The 20,944-nt window shown below is 37.9% G+C and overlaps 1 protein-coding gene across 1 annotated transcript in view; it reads left to right on the top strand.

Moving 5' to 3' along the window:
• Positions 1-20,944, top strand: part of BRDT (bromodomain testis associated) — a 119,963-nt gene that overhangs the window by 29,612 nt on the left and 69,407 nt on the right. The window contains exons 7-9 of the mRNA XM_053693704.1: positions 11,273-11,550; positions 11,877-11,993; positions 12,067-12,201. Coding sequence (XP_053549679.1) covers positions 11,273-11,550; positions 11,877-11,993; positions 12,067-12,201 — 530 coding nt within the window. The remainder of the gene's footprint in view (positions 1-11,272; positions 11,551-11,876; positions 11,994-12,066; positions 12,202-20,944) is intronic.

The raw sequence follows: 20,944 nt of genomic DNA, 5'->3' as shown, positions 1-20,944 counted from the left end.
TTTTTCTTTGTTATCTTGGTATCTTTATTTGAAAAAGCAGGGATGTAAGCTTACCAGCCGGCCCATTTTTGGTTCAGGACCCTGGTTAGCGCTTGCTGATTGGTAGGTGCATTTAGGCACCAATCAGCAAGCTGTACCCAGGTGCTGAACCAAAGATGGGCCGGCTCGTAAGCTTACTTTCCTGCTTTTTCAAATAAATATATAAATTTTTCTTCACTTTCTTGGTAATAGGAGTAAATTAGAAAGTTTCTTAAAATGACCTGCTGTATCTAAATAATGAAAAGAAAAAATTAGGCTCGGTATCCCTTTAAACAAAAAAAATGTTTTGGAGTAGAATCCTTTTAAGTGAAAAACGTAATTAAATCTCCACTACCTGTTAGATGGCAAGATTTTGCTAGTGAGTGAATAGAAATGGTTTATAGCTTGTATACTCCCCCCCCCCCCTCATAAAAATAAAAAGGTCATCCCTACAGTGACCTAAAGTATTCATAGATTCAAGGTCTTTCTTAGCTGGTAGAAGAGGCACAGTAGTACAGAAAACACATTTACAATTCCTGCTTTAGTCTGTTCTGAAATCCTCTCAGGTTAATGTCAAGCAGTTTTAAATGTGGTATCCAAATATGTTCTTAAGTGTCTTTAAACCGTTTCCAAATCAAGTGTGGGTACATACTGGCCTCTTCTTTGCACCAAGAACTTTTTCATAATTTATTATTTATCTCTTTCCTGTATATTGCCTACTTCTTTCTAAAAACTATAAACCTATACTAATTATGTGTGTTCATTTAATATATAACTTTCTTCTGTTAAGTGTGATCAGTCCACGGGTCATCATTACTTCTGGGATATTACTCCTCCCCAACAGGAAGTGCAAGAGGATTCACCCAGCAGAGTTGCATATAGCCCCTCCCCTCTACGTCACCCCCAGTCATTCTCTTGCACCCAACGACTAGATAGGATGTGTGAGAGGACTATGGTGATTTTATTTAGTTTATTTCTTTAATCAAAAGTTTGTTATTTTTTAATAGCACCGGAGTGTGTTATTCCTTCTCTTGTAGAGTTTGAAGAAGAATCTACCAGAGTCTTTTACTATGATTTTAGCCGGAGTTGTTAAGATCATATTGCTGTTTCTCGGCCATCTGAGGAGAGGTAAACTTCAGATCAGGGGACAGCGGGCAGTTTATTCTGCAAAGAGGTATGTAGCAGTTTTTATTTTCTGACAATGGAATTGATGAGAAAATCCTGCCATACCGACATAATATCATGTATGTATATTTTGCATTTAAGTATTCTGGGGAATGGTACTTCACTGGAATTACACTATGTATATAAGGCTTTAGCCTGTAGTTGACTGTGATAAAAGACGTTTATTCTTTCACTTTTTTATGCCTCAGGGTTAGTTATTATTTGCTAATGGGAACAAGCCTTTGCTAAATTGCGTTTTGTTTTACAAAGTTTATTGATTTCAACTGTTATATATCTTCAGTGCTTCTTAAGCACAGTTCGTTTTTTTCATTGTATTTTACTTGAATAATATTTCCAAGTTGCAAGTTTATTTGCTAGTTTGTTAAACATGTCTGATTCAGAGGATGAGACCTGTACTATTTTTGTACTAACGCCAAAGTGGAGCCCAATAGAAATTTATGTACTAACTGTATTGATGCTACATTAAATAAAAGTCAATCTGTACAAATTGAACAAATTTCACCAAACAACGAGGGGAGAGTTATGCCGACTAACTCGCCTCACGTGACAGTACCTGCATCTCCCGCTCGGGACGTGCGCGATATGGTGGCGCCCAGTACATCTGGGCGGCCATTACAAATAACATTACAAGATATGGCTACTGTTATGACTGAGGTTTTGGCTAAATTACCAGAACTAAGAGGCAAGCGTGATCACTCTGGGGTGAGAACAGAGTGCGCTGATAATGTTAGGGCCATGTCAGATACTGCGTCGCAACTTGCAGAACATGAGGACGGAGAGCTTCATTCTGCGGCTGACAGTTCTGATCCAAACAGATTGGATTCAGATATTTCAAATTTTAAATTTAAGCTGGAAAACCTCCGTGTTTTACTAGGGGAGGTGTTAGCGGCCCTGAATGATTGTAACACAGTTGCAATACCAGAGAAAATGTGTAGGTTGGATAAATATTTTGCTGTACCAACAAGTACTGACGTTTTTCCTATACCTAAGAGACTAACTGAAATTATTACTAAGGAGTGGGATAGACCCGGTGTGCCGTTCTCACCCCCTCCGATATTTAGAAAGATGTTTCCAATAGACACCACCACACGGGACTTATGGCAAACGGTCCCTAAGGTGGAGGGAGCAGTTTCTACTTTAGCTAAGCGTACCACTATCCCGGTAGAGGATAGCTGTGCCTTTTCAGATCCAATGGATAAAAAGTTAGAGGGTTACCTTAAGAAGATGTTTGTTCAACAAGGTTTTATATTGCAACCCCTTGCATGCATTGCGCCGATCACGGCTGCAGCGGCATTCTGGATTGAGTCTCTAGAAGAGAACCTTAGTTCAGTTACGCTGGACGACATTTCAGACAGGCTTAGAATACTTAAGCTATCTAATTCATTCATTTCGGAAGCCGTAGTACATTTAACTAAACTTACGGCTAAGAATTCCGGATTCGCCATTCAGGCGCGCAGAGCACTGTGGCTAAAATCCTGGTCAGCTGATGTAACTTCTAAGTCCAAATTACTTAATATACCTTTCAAGGGACAGACCTTATTTGGGCCCGGTTTGAAAGAAATTATCGCTGACATTACAGGAGGTAAGGGCCACGCCCTGCCTCAAGACAAAGCCAAACCTAAGGCTAGACAGTCTAATTTTCGTTCCTTTCGGAATTTCAAAGCAGGAGCAGCATCAACTTCCACTACTCCAAAACAAGAAGGATCTGGTGCTCGCTACAGACAAGGCTGGAGACCTAACCAGTCCTGGAACAAGGGCAAGCAGGCCAGGAAACCTGCTGCTGCCACTAAAACAGCATGAATTGAGGGCCCCCGATCCGGGATCGGATCTAGTGGGGGGCAGACTTTCTCTCTTCGCCCAGGCTTGGACAAGAGATGTCCAGGATCCCTGGGCGCTAGAGATAATATCTCAGGGATACCTTCTGGACTTCAAACACTCTCCTCCAAGAGAGAGATTTCATCTGTCAAGATTGTCAACAGACCAAACAAAGAAAGAAGCGTTTCTACGCTGCATACAAGAACTATTGTTAATGGGAGTAGTCCATCCAGTTCCACGGTCGGAACAGGGACAAGGGTTTTACTCAAATCTGTTTGTGGTTCCCAAAAAAGAGGGAACTTTCAGACCAATCCTGGATTTAAAGATCCTAAACAAATTCCTAAGAGTTCCATCATTCAAATGGAGACTATTCGGACAATTTTACCCATGATCCAAGAAGGTCAGTACATGACCACAGTGGACTTAAAGGACGCTTACCTGCACATACCGATTCACAAAGATCATTACCGGTATCTAAGGTTTGCCTTTCTAGACAGGCATTACCAGTTTGTAGCTCTTCCATTCGGATTGGCTACAGCTCCAAGAATCTTCACAAAGGTTCTAGGGGCTCTTCTGGCGGTACTAAGACCGCGGGGAATTTCAGTAGCCCCGTACCTAGACGACATTCTGATAAAAGCTTCAAGCTTTCAAACTGCCAAGTCTCATACAGAGTTAGTACTGGCTTTTCTAAGGTCACATGGATGGAAGGTGAACGAAAAGAAAAGTTCACTCGTTCCACTCACAAGAGTTCCCTTCCTGGGGACTCTTATAGATTCTGTAGAAATGAAGATTTACCTGACAGAGGACAGGTTAACAAGACTTCAAAGTGCTTGCCGCACCCTTCATTCCATTCAACACCCGTCGGTGGCTCAATGCATGGAGGTAATCGGCTTAATGGTAGCAGCAATGGACATAGTGCCATTTGCTCGCTTACACCTCAGACCACTGCAATTATGCATGCTAAGTCAGTGGAATGGGGATTACTCAGACTTGTCCCCTTCTCTGAATCTGGATCAAGAGACCAGAAATTCTCTTCTATGGTGGCTTTCTCGGCCACATCTGTCCAGGGGGATGCCATTCAGCAGACCAGACTGGACAATTGTAACAACAGACGCCAGCCTTCTAGGTTGGGGTGCCGTCTGGAATTCTCTGAAGGCTCAGGGACAATGGAGTCAGGAGGAGAGTCTCCTGCCAATAAACATTCTGGAATTGAGAGCAGTTCTCAATGCCCTCCTGGCTTGGCCCCAGTTGACAACTCGGGGGTTCATCAGGTTTCAGTCGGACAACATCACGACTGTAGCTTACATCAACCATCAGGGAGGGACAAGAAGCTCCCTAGCAATGATGGAAGTATCAAAGATAATTCGCTGGGCAGAGTCTCACTCTTGCCACCTGTCAGCAATCCACATCCCGGGAGTGGAGAACTGGGAGGCGGATTTCTTAAGTCGTCAGACTTTTCATCCGGGGGAGTGGGAACTTCATCCGGAGGTCTTTGCCCAAATACTTCAACGTTGGGGCAAACCAGAGATAGATCTCATGGCGTCTCGACAGAACGCCAAGCTTCCTCGTTACGGGTCCAGATCTAGGGATCCAGGAGCAGTCCTAATAGATGCCCTGACAGCACCTTGGGACTTCAGGATGGCTTATGTGTTTCCACCCTTCCCGATGCTTCCTCGATTGATTGCCAGAATCAAACAGGAGAGAGCATCAGTGATTCTGATAGCACCTGCATGGCCACGCAGGACTTGGTATGCAGACCTGGTGGACATGTCATCCTGTCCACCTTGGTCTCTACCTCTGAAACAGGACCTCCTGATACAGGGTCCTTTCAAACATCAAAATCTAACTTCTCTGAAGCTGACTGCTTGGAAATTGAACGTTTGATTTTATCAAGACGTGGGTTTTCTGAGTCAGTTATTGACACCTTAATACAGGCTAGGAAGCCTGTTACCAGAAAGATTTACCATAAGATATGGCGTAAATACCTATATTGGTGTGAATCCAAAGGTTACTCTTGGAGTAAGGTTAGGATTCCTAGGATATTGTCTTTTCTACAAGAAGGTTTAGAAAAGGGTTTATCTGCTAGTTCATTAAAGGGACAGATCTCAGCTCTGTCTATTCTGTTACACAAACGTCTGTCAGAAGTTCCAGACGTTCAGGCTTTTTGTCAGGCTTTGGCCAGGATTAAGCCTGTGTTTAAAACTGTGGCTCCGCCATGGAGTTTAAACCTTGTTCTTAACGTTTTACAGGGCGTTCCGTTTGAACCCCTCCATTCCATTGATATAAAGTTGTTATCTTGGAAAGTTCTATTTTTAATGGCTATTTCCTCGGCTCGAAGAGTCTCTGAGTTATCAGCCTTACATTGTGATTCTCCTTATTTGATTTTTCATTCGGATAAGGTAGTTCTGCGTACTAAACCTGGGTTCTTACCTAAGGTAGTCACTAACAGGAATATCAATCAAGAGATTGTTGTTCCTTCTTTGTGTCCAAATCCTTCTTCGAAGAAGGAACGTTTACTACACAATCTGGACGTAGTTCGTGCCCTAAAATTTTACTTACAGGCAACTAAGGAATTTCGACAAACGTCTTCTCTGTTTGTCGTGTACTCTGGTCAGAGGAGAGGTCAAAAGGCTTCGGCAACCTCTCTTTCCTTTTGGCTTCGTAGTATAATAAGTTTAGCTTATGAGACTGCTGGACAGCAGCCTCCTGAAAGAATTACAGCTCATTCTACTAGAGCTGTGGCTTCCTCTTGGGCCTTCAAGAATGAGGCCTCTGTTGAACAGATTTGCAAGGCTGCAACTTGGTCTTCGCTTCATACTTTTTCCAAATTTTACAAATTTGACACTTTTGCTTCCTCGGAGGCTATTTTTGGGAGAAAGGTTTTTCAGGCAGTGGTTCCTTCTGTATAAAAGAGCCTGCCTATCCCTCCCGTCATCCGTGTACTTTTGCTTTGGTATTGGTATCCCAGAAGTAATGATGACCCGTGGACTGATCACACTTAACAGAAGAAAACATAATTTATGCTTACCTGATAAATTCCTTTCTTCTGTAGTGTGATCAGTCCACGGCCCGCCCTGTTTTTAAGGCAGGTAATTATTTTTTAAATTATACTCCAGTCACCACTACACCCTTGGTTTCTCCTTTCTCGTTGGTCCTTGGTCGAATGACTGGGGGTGACGTAGAGGGGAGGGGCTATATGCAACTCTGCTGGGTGAATCCTCTTGCACTTCCTGTTGGGGAGGAGTAATATCCCAGAAGTAATGATGACCCGTGGACTGATCACACTACAGAAGAAAGGAATTTATCAGGTAAGCATAAATCATGTTTTTTCTCTCCTGATAGTTTTTTGGGTTTTTTTTCCCCCTCATCCAGTGCCATTCCTCTAAAAACATTCCACTTGCAGTTCCACACCAGCATTTCCTTATTTGTCATGGGGAAAACATTTTCAATTTGTTCATGGCACCAAGAATGTTCATCATTAGTCACTTTCATGGCAGAACTCAGACGTGCAAGTATATAACTACCTAGAACACATTCTTGTGGTAGCTCTCTCTGCAAAACACACTTCTTACCAAGCACGGTTTGATGTACATAAATAAGTCATCTAATTACCAGGTCTTGCGTTGTATTAGGAGCAGAATTCATAGACTAATTTGAACAAAATAGTGATGGCAACAAGACAAGATAGTTTGATTTGGTTTGTTCAACATTTCAGGTACATGACAAGTGTGCGTCTGGATAAGTTGTTTAGGAAAGTTGCTTTCAACCAGCCAAGCTAGGCCAATTGGAAGATGAAACTAGTCCAGCATTTTTTTTTTTTACTGTGTAAGTCCATAATTCTAGAAATATCGGTCAATATTCATGTTCAGGCAATGTCCTGGTGGATGATACAGTACCACTTGTAACGGAGTAGACAAATCTTTAATGCTTATGCATGGCCATAGATTCTGGCACCTTAGATTATGGATCAGTACTTTAGAATCAAGTCATTCTAGGCCACTGGTCAGCATGTGAGTCAGAAATACATATTTGGGTTGTTAATTTGCCTTAAAACAGCAAACATCAGTTGGGATACCTTGGCAGACAGCACATTTTTCTGGGCGAATGGGGGCTCAACAATTTTCAAGTTTCATCAACGGGTTTAAAACTCAGCAGATAGTGGCAAGGGTCACTTTTTTATCCTAATATGCAATTCTTGGACATGATGGCTAGTAACTAGTGCCAACTAGAAAAAAAAATGTGGACTATTTATCTGGTGGTCATTATACAAACTACAAAAGTATCACATTACGATGATAATATGGTAATTTGGATTTTTTTTCTCTGTATTGATCCGGTTAGAGGTAACTTTTCAATAACTGTCTCCTATATTTGAATTTTTAAATGAAGGATTAGTAAAAGTGTATTGGATGTTCAAGTCTCTATCAGCTTGAATTAAATGAGCTCAGAGGTTGATGGCTGAGGAGTCCTTTCAAGCACCACCAAATAATTGTCCTAAATGCAAATCTTTAGTATCTTCATATAATTTTGTCTTTAATCCTTGAAGCTATTATGTCGCCCTTTAAGCCATTTTAGGATGTATCCCTCGCCTAGAAACGAGGCTTTGGGCTTTACCTGAATTTCAGCTTTACCTGAATTTCAGCTTAAAGTACCTCTGAAGACATTTTGTTTTCTTATCTGACAAGAAAATAAAATTAATAGTAAGGAATTGGATCTATTCACCCTGGTCATGATGGGATGTCTTCACATCAGCACAGAACAAACTAAAAGTTGAAACATCATCTCAGTTTATCAAGTGATAAGACCAACATAATTTATTTTGCATTTAATTCTAAAATATTTTCTACCATTACAAATTCAGCAAACAAAAAATGTGAGGATATAAAAGCAACAACGGGCGCCAACATAGTGTGAATCAGTTTACATCAACTGAGAAATAAAGTATAAGAAATATACTCACAAGTTTTTATACAGACCCGGTTTCTTTGCTATTTTATATTGATGTCCTATTGATTTTATTTGGTTGGATTTTAAAAACTTTTCCTTATTTGGACAATCATCATTTCATTTGGGATTGGATCTGATTGTGCAAACACGATTGTTTGGAGAAAGTATCCACAGTTGTTTGCACCTCTCCACTGGTATTCCGGCTTCTTAAACGACCCACAGCTGACACCTGTCTTCATCAACCCATAGGTTTCCCGGGTGAGACCTCCAGCGTACTGACTGCTGGTTTTGAATGTCAGCCTGCCTGCACGCACCTTGTTGACTCAGGGTGCCACTCCACTTGTGAGTATATTTCTTATACTTTATTTCTCAGTTGATGTAAACTGATTCACACTATGTTGGCGCCCGTTGTTGCCTTTATATCCTCACAGATTCATTGATCCATTACACCGTGGACACAAGCGGAGCAAGCCTTTTTATCACGAACTTTTGATTGCTATCATATCCTTTATTTTGAAGTGGACTGTCCATTGTCTGTTTCCACTTACTCTTTTACAGGTCTTGGACTTTTCAAGTATACTGGACACTGGGACACTTATACATATTTATATGTTCAAATTGCACAAGTGTTTGGTTATATGTTTATTTTTATATTCATTTATATATATATTTTTTTCTCTTTTTAAAGCATTATTTTTCCTTAAACACACCATAGTGGTTGGTGTTACTACACACTGAGCCAAGTTGTTAATTCGTTTATCAACCAATTCTATATCTTTATTTGCACAACACCCACTTTTTATCTAAGCAGTCACATCACGATTTTTACACCATCACTGTTTCTTTAGTAGCGCGTCCCCTTAGTTTTTTCTTTTATAGAAATCACTTTACTAGCAAACAAAAAATGCTCACATTACAGGATTGTAGGAAAAAGTTTAAAGAAATAGGAAGTTCCTTGTAATTTAAAGTATACCTATCAAAATCAATGCGTCACCTTTTGTCCTTCTGCATTTTATAGCTATTTTGTATCTTATGGAGAAAACTAAACCTTGTGCCTACATCATTTATAATGTGGTTGGTTGGTTGTTTTTATAAGCAATAACTGGGTCTAACAGAACATTGATAGCTTATTCAATAGTGACGTCCCTGAAAATAAAGGAATACAATTGCACAAGGTCTGATATAATAAATAATAATAGTAGCATAGTAACATAGTAGATGAGGTTGAAAAAAGACCGAAGTCTATCGAGTTCAACCTATACAAATCTAAAATATATACAAGAAGCTCCTGTTAAATTTAAATAATCCCACTAAAAGGTGACCCATTTAATACTAGCAATCCTATCCATGAATTTTGTTTATAGACAGAAATGTATCCAAATAACTTTTAACTGTATCTAGGGTATTGGCATTCACTACCTCCTTTGGTAATGAGTTCCACAATTTTATTACTCTTACAGTGAAAAAACTTTTCCGTTGCAGGAGATTAAATCTCCTTTCCTCCAACCTTAAATTGTGACCTCTGGTCACAAACAATTTTCTTGGAATAAACAGAGCTTCTGCCATCTCTGTATATGGGCTTTGAATATATTTATATAAAGTAATCATGTCACCTCTTAAGCGCCTTTTTTCTAAAGAAAACAGAACCAGTTTGGCTAGCCTCTCCTTAGGTTAAATTCTCCAATCCCTTTATTAGCTTTGTGGCCCTTCTCTGGACTTTTTCTAGTTCTGCAATATCTTTTTTTTGCAATTGGTCCCCAGAACTGCACTCCATACTCAAGGTGAGGTCTTACCAGGGCTTTATATAGTGACAGAATTATGCTTTCCTCCCTTGAGTCAATGCCTCTTTTAATACATGCTAGTATCTTATTAGCCTTTGTAGCCGCTGCCCTGCATTGTGCACCCATCTTTAGCTTGTTATCTATTACTACCCCCAAATCCCTTTCCTCCTATTATTTTTATTACTTTTGTTATGTTATTGTTAATATTGTTATAGTTAATATAATTAGAATTACTATTAATAACCTTAATATGAACAATAATAAAACATTAATATTAACAGTAGTAATAATAATAAATAATAATTATTAATAAAGTTGTTGGTGTTAACATTACTGTTAATAATATTGTTAAAATGTTGTTGTTATTGTTAATTTGTTAATATTATTAATAAAGTTATTAAAATATTATTTCACATTTTCTTTATAAACATTTCTTGATCTTGTTTAAAGGGACATTCCAGACAAAATTGGAATCCACATGGATGCATTTAAGTTTTGAATAGAAGCATTTTTGTACTATACATGTATTAAGAAAAATGCTTTTGATAAGCTATAGCGGCTTCAAAAGTGTATTTAAGTATGCACCGTGCACCAGCATTCTAAACACAGCACTTGCTCAGAGGGCCTAAGGTGCTTGTACCATCTGGTAATGACTGAAATTGTTAATTGTTGACATATTACAAGCCCCACTGATGCCCTTAACAGCTACAGTATTTAAAATGCTCACTGAGAATATCTAGCTATTCTTCACGTGCACGTGCAGAGAAAAACGCTAGCACCAAAACAATGATAATTGTTACTAGAATCATTTTTGCCAATAAGAGTATATTGTAAATATGTTTCTATTCAAAGATGTGATTCATCTATGTGCATTTACATTTTGATCGGAATGTCCCTTTAAAGGGACAGTCTACACCAGAATTTTTATTGTTTTAAAAGATAGATAATCCCTTTATTACCCATTCCCCAGTTTTGCATAACCAACACAGTTATAATAATATACTTTTAACCTCTGTGATTATCTTGTATCTAAGCCTTTGCAAACAGCCCCTTTTTTCAGTTCTTTTGACAGACTTGCAGTCTAGCCAATCAGTGCCTGCTCCCAGATAACTTCACGTGCATGAGCACAGTGTTATCTATATGAAATACGTGAACTAACACCCTCTAGTGGTGAAAAACTGTTAAAATGCAATCTGAAAGAGGTAGGCTTCAAGGTCTAAGAAATTAGCATATGAACCTCCTAGCCTAGGTTAAGCTTTCAACTTAGAATACCAAGAGAACAAAGCAAAATTGGTGATAAAAGTAAATTGGAAAATTGTTTAAAATGACTTGCTCTATCTGAATCATGAAAGTTTATTTTGGCCTAGACTGTCCCTTTAAGTGAAGTCATATTTATAAAATAAGTGAAACTCTTTGGTTTCTCAAGAGCATGTGGTTGTTGTAAAATATACAATTTGCAGATTGTTACTTGGGAATTAATGTTAAATTATAGTTAGGCATTTATTTGAGTCTTTTTTTTCTTTTAGTGACTCAAAGAAGAAGAAACTGCATGAATCGTCTGATGAAGACCATGGCAAACCCATGACTTATGATGAAAAAAGGCAGTTAAGCTTGGACATCAATAAATTGCCTGGAGAAAAGCTTAGGAGGGTTGTTAATATTTTACAATCTAGAGAACCCTCACTGAAAGACTCTAACCCTCATGAGATAGAAATAGATTTTGAGACACTGAAACACTCAACCCTGAGGCATCTAGAAAAATATGTCACGGTATGTCTACGGAAGAGGCCCAAAAAATCCAACGGTATGTGTCTAGTGTTTTGTCATTTCTTTATAAAGTGCAATAGTAAATAAAATGTGGAGATCATATAAGTACGAAGATATCATGCCATATAGCTATATTGCAAAATAAATTGCCGTAAGTACAAGTCTTGTTGGCCTTTGCTAAAATACAGAACAAACCCGTGGTCTGTCATATGGTCCTTTTCTGTAAACTATTTTACAATATGGAACGTTTATGAAGGTTCTGTTGAGAGTTTAAACGGTATAGGAAAAACATACAGGATAAAATGTTATAGGAAATAAGAGTATAAATCTTAATGCAAATATCATTTATTTATATTTTTACAGCTGAAAAATCCCAAAAATCAAAAGAACAAATTAATAAAGAAAAGAAACAAGAACTAGAAAAAAGGTTACAAGATGTCAGTGTGCAGTTAACCTCCGCTAAGAATTCTAAAGCCTTAGGTAGGTATGCTATCCACATATGTTGTGCTCGTTCTCCTGCTGTGATATTAACACTGGGCCTAATCTTTTACAGAGGACGTGACCGCAGCCCCACAGATTATGGGAGGCCCCAGCCGACTTAGTGAAAGCAGTAGTAACAGCTCCTCAAGTTCTGATGAAAGCAGCAGCAGCGATTCCAGCACTTCTGATAGCAGTGACTCTGAATCAGGTTAGGCCTTAACCTGGCGTTTATCTAAGACAGTACTAAAAGTATACAATGGATGCATGGCTAAAGGTTTCCCTGAACCCTACATGTAACCTGTTAATTCTAAAAGACTAATGCTACAGTAACAAAGTCAGGTGTGCAAGTAGGGAAATGTTACTACCCAACACAATGGAACAGTTAGCTTGTGTGTGTTACACGTTTAGGAAAGCGAAGAGGCTGATGGGATTGAAAGAAATGGCTTAAGGCCATCTATTGCATAGCACTGAGCTTTTAGTATGTACACTGTGTGTGTAATATTTTTTTTTTCATGAAATTGCTAATTATCTAGAAAATGTTCTCAGCCCTTAAAGAAAGAATATAAAAAAATCCTCTGCACAATGCCAAATACATTCATAGACGCTAGAAGGTTGTGACCTTTTAGAGCATGTAAATTCTTTTTCTTTTTTTTTAATTTACGAGACTTTGAGTCCCTAAGAGCGATGCATTATAATAACTTGCATCCCTTACTTTTCTACTTTATAATCAGGTTTCTCTGCTCAAGCAATAAACCAGTTGTCCTTTAGTTTAATCATAATGCTAAGATAATTTACACAGTGATTGTTAAATCAGCTGTTGCATTAATATGACTTAAAATAATTACTTGGCCTATGAAAAAAATTGTTTACATGGACATTCTAATTAAAAAAAATTGAATACTGTAATTAATTTGTGCATGTATTTTTGTGTTCTTGAGCTAAGGCATTAAATACACAGATAAAGTCCCACATTGAACGTATATCTGTTTGCTCTGGGTTCAAACATATAATTAGCCAGACTCAGTCATGCAAAAATATATGCCCTAACGAATTAGAGCATGTCCTTTTTTTAATTATAATGTTCCTTTAACGAAGAATTGTTTATTTTTTGTTCACTGCCATTAAACAACCATGTTTATATGATGGCAAATAAGATTGCATTTTTAGCTATATTATATTTTTATTTATTTTTATTTGCAAGCTCTTTCATCATTATACATTTTTGTAAAATTTGTCAATAAATGGTAAATATCCGTATACCCATGTAACTGCTGTTAGCTGTGAAATCTTAATTTATGTTTAATCATCTAAATTGTCGGTATGTGCCATTTATGATTTAAGTCATTATGTATACTGCTTTTGAGTTAAAAGTATATATTTTTGTGATTGGTTTCCCAAATTTAAAATGTTACACAGTGTTTATAACTGCATTTAAATAAAATTATAAATGATGAACCAAAAAAATGTTAAGAAGTCTAGTGTCATTTTTTTATTTTTATTTTTTTTAATTAGGGGAGGACAGACACCTTTAATAATAAAAAAAATAAATAAATATATATATATATATATATATATATATATATATATATATATATATATATATATATATATATATATACAAAAACCTTTAGCCATTGTATCCTTTTGTATCTTTTATAATCATAAAGAGCTGCACTTACCCGTGTTTGCTGTATAAGGACCTATATTGCTATGCCAATAAAAGTTTATACAGTGCTAATAAGGCACGGAAGGGACTAGGACATTTAATTCGCTTAAAGGGACAGTCTACACCATAATTTGTATTGTTTTAAAAGATAGATAATCCCTTTATTACCCATTTCCCAGTTTTCCATAAACAACACAGTTATATTAATATACGTTTAACCTCTGTGATTATCTTGTATCTAAACCTCTGCAAACTGCCCCTTTTTTCAGTTCTTTTGACAGACTTGCAGTCTAGCCAATCAGTGCCTGCTCCCAGATAACAAGCACAGTGTTATCTATATGAAATATGCAAACTAACACCCTCTAGTGGTGAAAAATTGTTAAAATGCAATCTGAAAGAGGTGGGCTTCAAGGTCTAAGAAATTAGCATATGAACCTCCTAGGTTAATCTTTCAACTAAGAATACCAAGAGAACAAAGCAAAATTGGTGATAAAAGTAAATTGGAAAATTGTTTAAAATTACATGCTCTATCTGAATCATGAAAGTTTATTTTGGCCTAGACTGTCCCTTTAAGAATGAATGAAAACAAATTATTATTTTTTTTGCTTTTTTTTTAAAACAATAAATGTTTTTTTTAAATGTATTAATTTTCAATGGTTCTCAAATCCGCCCACTAAAATGGTCTGGAGCTCTGGCCTTAAAGGGACATTAAACACTAAATAAATACTAGATAGAGTCATCCATTCAAAGAAAAGATTAGTTTGTTAATAACGTGGATTATTTTTTTCCCATTGGTTGTTTAAATAGTGATAAAATAAGTGTAGAGTTTTAGTGTCTATAAAACAATGGGAGCTGCCATTTTGTAACTTAGGTTACCTTCTCTGCTGTGGCCAATAAGAGACGGTAATAAATAGGTCATTAGAGTGTGCAGCCAATGGCTGTGAGGAATACAACAGTGTTCTGCGCTTTCATTTTTAACAGGAACTGAAAAGCTCACAATTTCAGAATGGAATTACAGGAAAAGGGGACAAAATAAAGTATATTGCAGAGGTTTTTTATATATCAGATTTATCATTTTATATTACCATCACAAAGTGTTTAATGTCCCTTTTAAAGTCATACTAACTTAATGCATTGCACTTAGGCTTCATGTGTTCAGTTCAGTTCTGTTACTGTGCAGTGTTTTCCCTGTTATACACTTGCAATTTTTTTTCTTCATTTAGGGACATTTCATTTTTATTTTTGACTTTCGTGAACACTATTTATTATTTTTTCATTGTTCATGGTATAACCAAGTCTAATATTATCCAACTGTGTTTGGCTGAACACATCTTTTTTTTATAGTGAGTCTAAAACAGTGTTGGACTTTTTATCCCGTAGAGCTGTATACAGACAGATGTTTCCGGTATTCAGAATTTCTCACACCAGGGTATCTCGAAAACTCTGTCTCCAGCTCATGAGGATAATCATTAGACAACACAGAGCTGCAATATATAAATGTTGCCTTTTTCTTTGGTATATTGTCGGGTTGTGTTTTTTTAATTTATTTTACTAGCTATTAAATATAAAGTCTACAAACCACCCACTTTGGCTAAAAATATCAAATTCCATCTTACCTCTTACGACATTCTTCTGATTTTTGGATAAAGTTGATTGCAAGTGTAAAATCTAAGCATTTTAAGAGACATTAAACTCAGCATTAAGTTCCATATAAAATATTTACTTATGTGTAGTAAAAACCTAATTTAACGTATTTCATTTTCCTACAATTTAAGACTGAGAGGCTGGATTAGAACCTACAAGATTTTAAAATCTGATCCTAAACATTTACACAATGATGGATTGACCAATAAAGGATTCCATTTTATATCTACCCCTAATTCAAAATATTATCCCTTCTCCTTTCCTGTGGCTAAAAGGGTATATTCCTGAACTTCAAAACCAAAGCAGTGATTAATTGCTTATATATGCTATACACAAATTTAACGAGAGGGAGAGTATCTTGAACAAAAAAATATAGCTATTAAAGGAATATCAAATTAAAAAAAAAAATCTATCATACATATGAAAGGAAAACAGTTATACGTTTAAAGGGATACTAAACCCAAACATTTTCTTTAACGGTTCAGATAGAGCATGCAATTTTAAGCAACTTTCTAATTTTACTTCCATTAACAATTTTTCTTTGTTTTCTTGCTATCTTTATTTAAAAAGCAGTAATGTGAAGCTTAAGAGCCGGCCCATTTTTGGTTGAGAACCTGGGTTGTGCTTGCTTATTGACTTTGCTGCATGTTGCTACCAATAAGCAAGGACTATCCAGAGTGCTGAACCTAAAATGGGCTGGCTCCTAAGCTTTAAATTCCTGCTTTTAAAATAAAGATAGCAAGAGAAGGAAGAAAAAATTATAATGTAATGCTCGTGGGATATTCCACTATCAGACCAAACTTGGCCAGTAGTCTTCTTATCCCGGCGTCAAGCTGAAATGATAGGGACTATCCCAGAGCAGAGAGAGATCGCAAAATGAGGTAAGCGGTACTCACAATAGGCAGGGTAGTCTTTGGTGGCAACAGGTAGGGAATCCAGCGGTTTGGCAGTTCAAGGGTAATCGAATAGAGGGACAGTAAACGGGCAGGAATTGGCAACAAAGGGAATCCAATAATTACAGTTCACCCATAAACCAATAGAATGGTCAGGCAGGCAGAGTTCAGTAACAGTATAGCAATCTAGTATTTTAGGGTTAAGCAAGCAGAGTAGTCAGACAGGCAGAGTTCAATAACAGAATGGTAATCCAGTACTTTAGGGGTTAAGCAGGCAGAGTTCAATAACGTTATAGCAATCCAGAATACAGTAACAATCACACCCAGGAGCACACTAAGTAACACCTATACTTGGGCAGTGATAGGTAGAAAGTGAGCAACTTACATAGGCTCAGGATTCGTGCCACAGGAGATCTTGACCGGCTTCAGAATGAAAGGAGCATGCGGCAATGACATCACCGCCGCTCGCACACAGGAGCCGACTCTACCCTAGGCAACGAGCAGAACAGCAGGTGCCGCGTCCCTAGCAACAGCTAGAGCGGTGCGGTGTGACAAATAGTAGGCGTAAATTAGAAAGTTGCTTAAAATTGCATGCTCTATCTGAACCATTAAATAAAAAAATTGGGTTTAGTATCCCTTTTAAATTGTTTTTTTTTTTGGAGAAAAAGTTTAGGTTAAAGTTTTAAGTGTTTTAATATTATTGATTTTTTTTTTTTCTCTTCCACTAAATTACCCAACCAAACTCCAAAAACATCCACTCTCTATTTGATGGACACTGACAGTAATAAAAAGAAAATGGCGCTATGCTATACAGGAATATATCACCTCCTATTTCTTTTGTTCAAAATATTTATTCATCCACATGGTTACTACGTATAATTAACTGATGGTAGTTTTTTTTTTTTACATTTCTCTTAATCGTCACACATCAATATATCAACTTGTGTCTGAATAAAGATTTTAAAAACTTTTTTTTTTACAAAATATGGTGTCTCCCAATAATGAAATGAAGGTAAATCACCAACTGAAAAACTGTATTTAAAATTGAAGAGTTTAGCAATCTTAAACTAAAGCTCTACTACTGTGCAGTTATAAAATTCTGTATAACAGAATTTTTCAAATACTAAATTTAGTAGAAATCATTGTACCATGCAATAGTCCTAAAACATAATCCAATATGAATAATTGTTGTTGTTTGCACCACCGGGTTTTATATATCCTTAGCCTTAAAGGGATAGTGTGATAAAAAAATGATCTACACAGTTACGGAAAAAGGAATCTAAAAAAAAAAATGGAAGAGAGACAGCAATACTCTTTTCCAGCACTTGGCTATTTATTATAAGAAATACTTATTAAATAAAAAAAAAAGTCAATGAACACATTGAAAGTGGTCAACAACTCTGTGTGTTTGGACAGACTGAAATGCTAAAGGTACCTTCCTACAACCAGTCCATACAGCATTTATGCAGAGTGCAGTGATTTAGTATTTGGTCTAAAAACAAACAAACCAAAAAAAAAATCTTCAGGTAGTGCCCCCTGTTTTGGTTTCTTTAAAGTAATTTATGTTGTGCATATAAAAAGTTGCTTAGCTCTTGCTCCTGAGACGATATTTAGTTTTCTTGAAGTTCATGTAAGATACCATGAGATCCACATCTAAGCTTTGACTTATGATGGTTATGAAGACTGTTCATGAACCATTCCCAGAAATACTGAAGATGACCAAGAAAATCTGGTTTCCTGATTTTTCCATTTGTTTTGTTTTTTTATTTTGGAGAGAATTTGAAAATGATTTATGTAATAAATTAATAACAATGAATGCATAGTCAACCAAGTGCCTAATAAAAAGATAATGTAATAGCACTAAGTCGGAATTTTAAAGAATTAGATTTATTTTGTTATTTATTTTTTGACAGCCAATCACAGATTTATATAGATATGCACTGTGAACTGTAATGGAAGTGTGTTGGAAAGGATCTTAAAACTGTATGCTCTGATTTATGAAAGTTTCATTTTGAATTTAGTATTTCTTTAATCTAGAGGGCCTGAAATGGTTATTTGTTTGCACTATTAATTTGTTGGCCTGTTTTTTAGTCTGAATATGTTCTAAAGATGCTATGCCTATTTTAACAGAACTTGAGGCATATGCTGAATTTACAGTGTTCTTATTGATTAAAAGGAAACCTTTAGGTGGCTGTTTTTCTAGAACCTTTAAGTACTGCTACTCATGCGTGCAGGCTGGCATCTGATGCTAATTTTCATGCCATGTAAAATAAATTCCATTTTTATAGACTGATTAGTTGCAACAGAAAGCATAGATGAGGTGACCATTAATTAAGTTGTGCAAAACTTATGTTTACTGCTATCTTTATCAAACCCAAAATGCATTTTATTTAGCTCTGATTACTTGCTGAATATTTAATGCCCACTTGGATCTACCAGCATTTATTAGAGCCAATATCTATTAACTATGGCAATTTTTCATAAATATTTAGAAGCTTACATTGAAAATGCAGATGCATTAATCAAGGCTCTTTAATGTGCTTCTCAAAATTACTTCTCTGTAACTAGGTCTATCATAGACTCTTGACAATGAAGTGGTTTTGCTAGCTAATTGACACCTCTAGCATAAGCCTTTTTTTCTGAGGATTGATTCAAGCTTGCTATTCATACATTCCTTTAATGAAGAAACTTTTTTTTTAAAAATATAATATTTCCAGTTGCTACTTTAATCCATCCACTACAGTGGCAATTTCAATTTCTTCTATAAAAACTTGATACCTAGTTTGAAATCTGCAGAAATTATAGTGTTTTCTGGTTTAATCTATCCTGATTCGGTCAAACCAATCATAAAAAAAAAACACATCTCTATTTTAGGCTTGGAATTAAATGTCGTTTTTTTTTTTTTTTTAGTATTGTATTTCTTTTAACCATTGTACTTGAAGTGTTTAGAAAACTTAGTAAGCTTCTGTCTCACTTCCTATATATATGAGATGTTAACATTCATTATGATTGATTAGCTATGTGTGGTAGCAGTAAAACAAACTTGTTTGAAAGCTGGTTATATATTGTTACAAACTGCTGTTTGTAACTGGCCCTTTAAATGAAAAATTGCCCTGCTTCCCTGGATTTTGGAGAAGCCTATTTGCCAGCCTCCTTCCACATGACTATGGCCCCTGGAAGATAGTGCCCCTGAGGACATATTGACTTTTGTTGGGTGTGTGTGGCCCTTTAAGAACCATCTGGGGACATATTGTGACTTTGATGAACAATGCCCCTTTAAGACTATGTCCCCAGACCTGTGAAATGACTTGTCCCTGGCTTTCTCCCACTTGGTTCAGTTTCATTGTGTGCCATTAAGAGTTAACTTTTGTTCAGCTTCAAGAAACCTATTCTAAATACAAGTCTGCTGGGATTAGCTCTAATTAGGTTTAGTGATCAACTTTCCCATTGTCTAATCAGACCTATTTTTGACCCTCTAACTTGAAGCTTTGACTCATGTTTGTAGGATACAGCTTATAATAACTACAGGGATTGCTATGCTCTTCATACTCCCTTAGCTACAGGGATTGCTATAGAAGGAAGAGGTTCACCTACTGGAGCCTGGTCGTAGGTCCAGGGCGCAGAGCAGACGGCGAGATACCAGCCCAGCAGCGGTGGTTCATAGAGTCTGCGTTACTTATGGTGGCTACGCAGCAGTTAGAGTGTCTACGGTGCTGCTGCTCCTTTGGTGAGCGCTAGGAGCATCCTTTTCTACGGTCCAACTTCCAGCCAGCCTGGAGGCAACCGTAACATTTGGCGGCAGCGGTGGGATTAGCGTCCTAGCGCAAGGAGCAGCACCACAACAGCACTGGTATCGTAGGAGAGTTATTGAGGGCAACGCTAGCCACTGCGCAGCGTCCCTACCTACAGCAGCATGGAGCTGACAAGACACTGGTCAGAACCCTGTGAAGAGCACCTCAACCTGATCCGTCGCTATGAGGGCGCGGATTTCGTTCCAGAGGTAAAGAGGCGGCTAGTCCGATATGGTCCAGACCCTGCGCAGGAGGTAGTCAGTCGCATCATCCGGGAATTGGCTACTGAGAACGAAGCAGCACGAGCCTTTGAGCGCCAACTGTGGAGTTTGGGGGTATGGACACCTGCTCTCCAGCGAGAAAATGAGTTACAGGGGGCAGAGACAGTTGGTCCTGTCCCGCAGCAGCAGAGTGAATTGCAGGGAATTGGGAGCCCAGACTCCATTCCCCAGCGGCAGGCTGAGTTACAGGGGGCAGAGACAGTTGGTCCTGTCCCCCAGCAGCAGAGGAATATGCAGGGAATTGTGAGCCCAGACTCCATTCCCCAGTGGCTGGAAGTATGTAAGGGAGAGGAGAGCAGCGACCTCCCTCCCCAGCGGCAGTATACTGTGCAGAGGGAAGAGACAACCGGTCTCCTTCCCCAACCCCAACCAGAGATACCAGAGGCAGCAGGCCTCATAGACTGGTCCTGGGAGGACCCCCAGCAGGCAGGTGGAGATGGGACCGCAGTCTCTCTACCGGCCCTACAGGGATGCTGGGCAGGCGGCCCAGATCCCCAGCGACAGACCCAGCTACAGGGAGGGGAGAGCATCGACCTCCCTCCCCAGCCGGAGTGTGCCTTCCAGGGAGAGGAGACAACCGGTCTCTCTCCCCAGCCGCAGCATGTTCCACAGGAAGCGGAGAGCATCGACCTCCCTTCCCAACGGCCGCCGGAGTATCAGGAGGAGGAGGTAAGCC

Source organism: Bombina bombina, chromosome 10 (assembly GCF_027579735.1).
Source record: "Bombina bombina isolate aBomBom1 chromosome 10, aBomBom1.pri, whole genome shotgun sequence".
NCBI classification, from domain to species: domain Eukaryota; kingdom Metazoa; phylum Chordata; class Amphibia; order Anura; family Bombinatoridae; genus Bombina; species Bombina bombina.
This window is presented reverse-complemented; position numbering and strand designations above follow the sequence as displayed.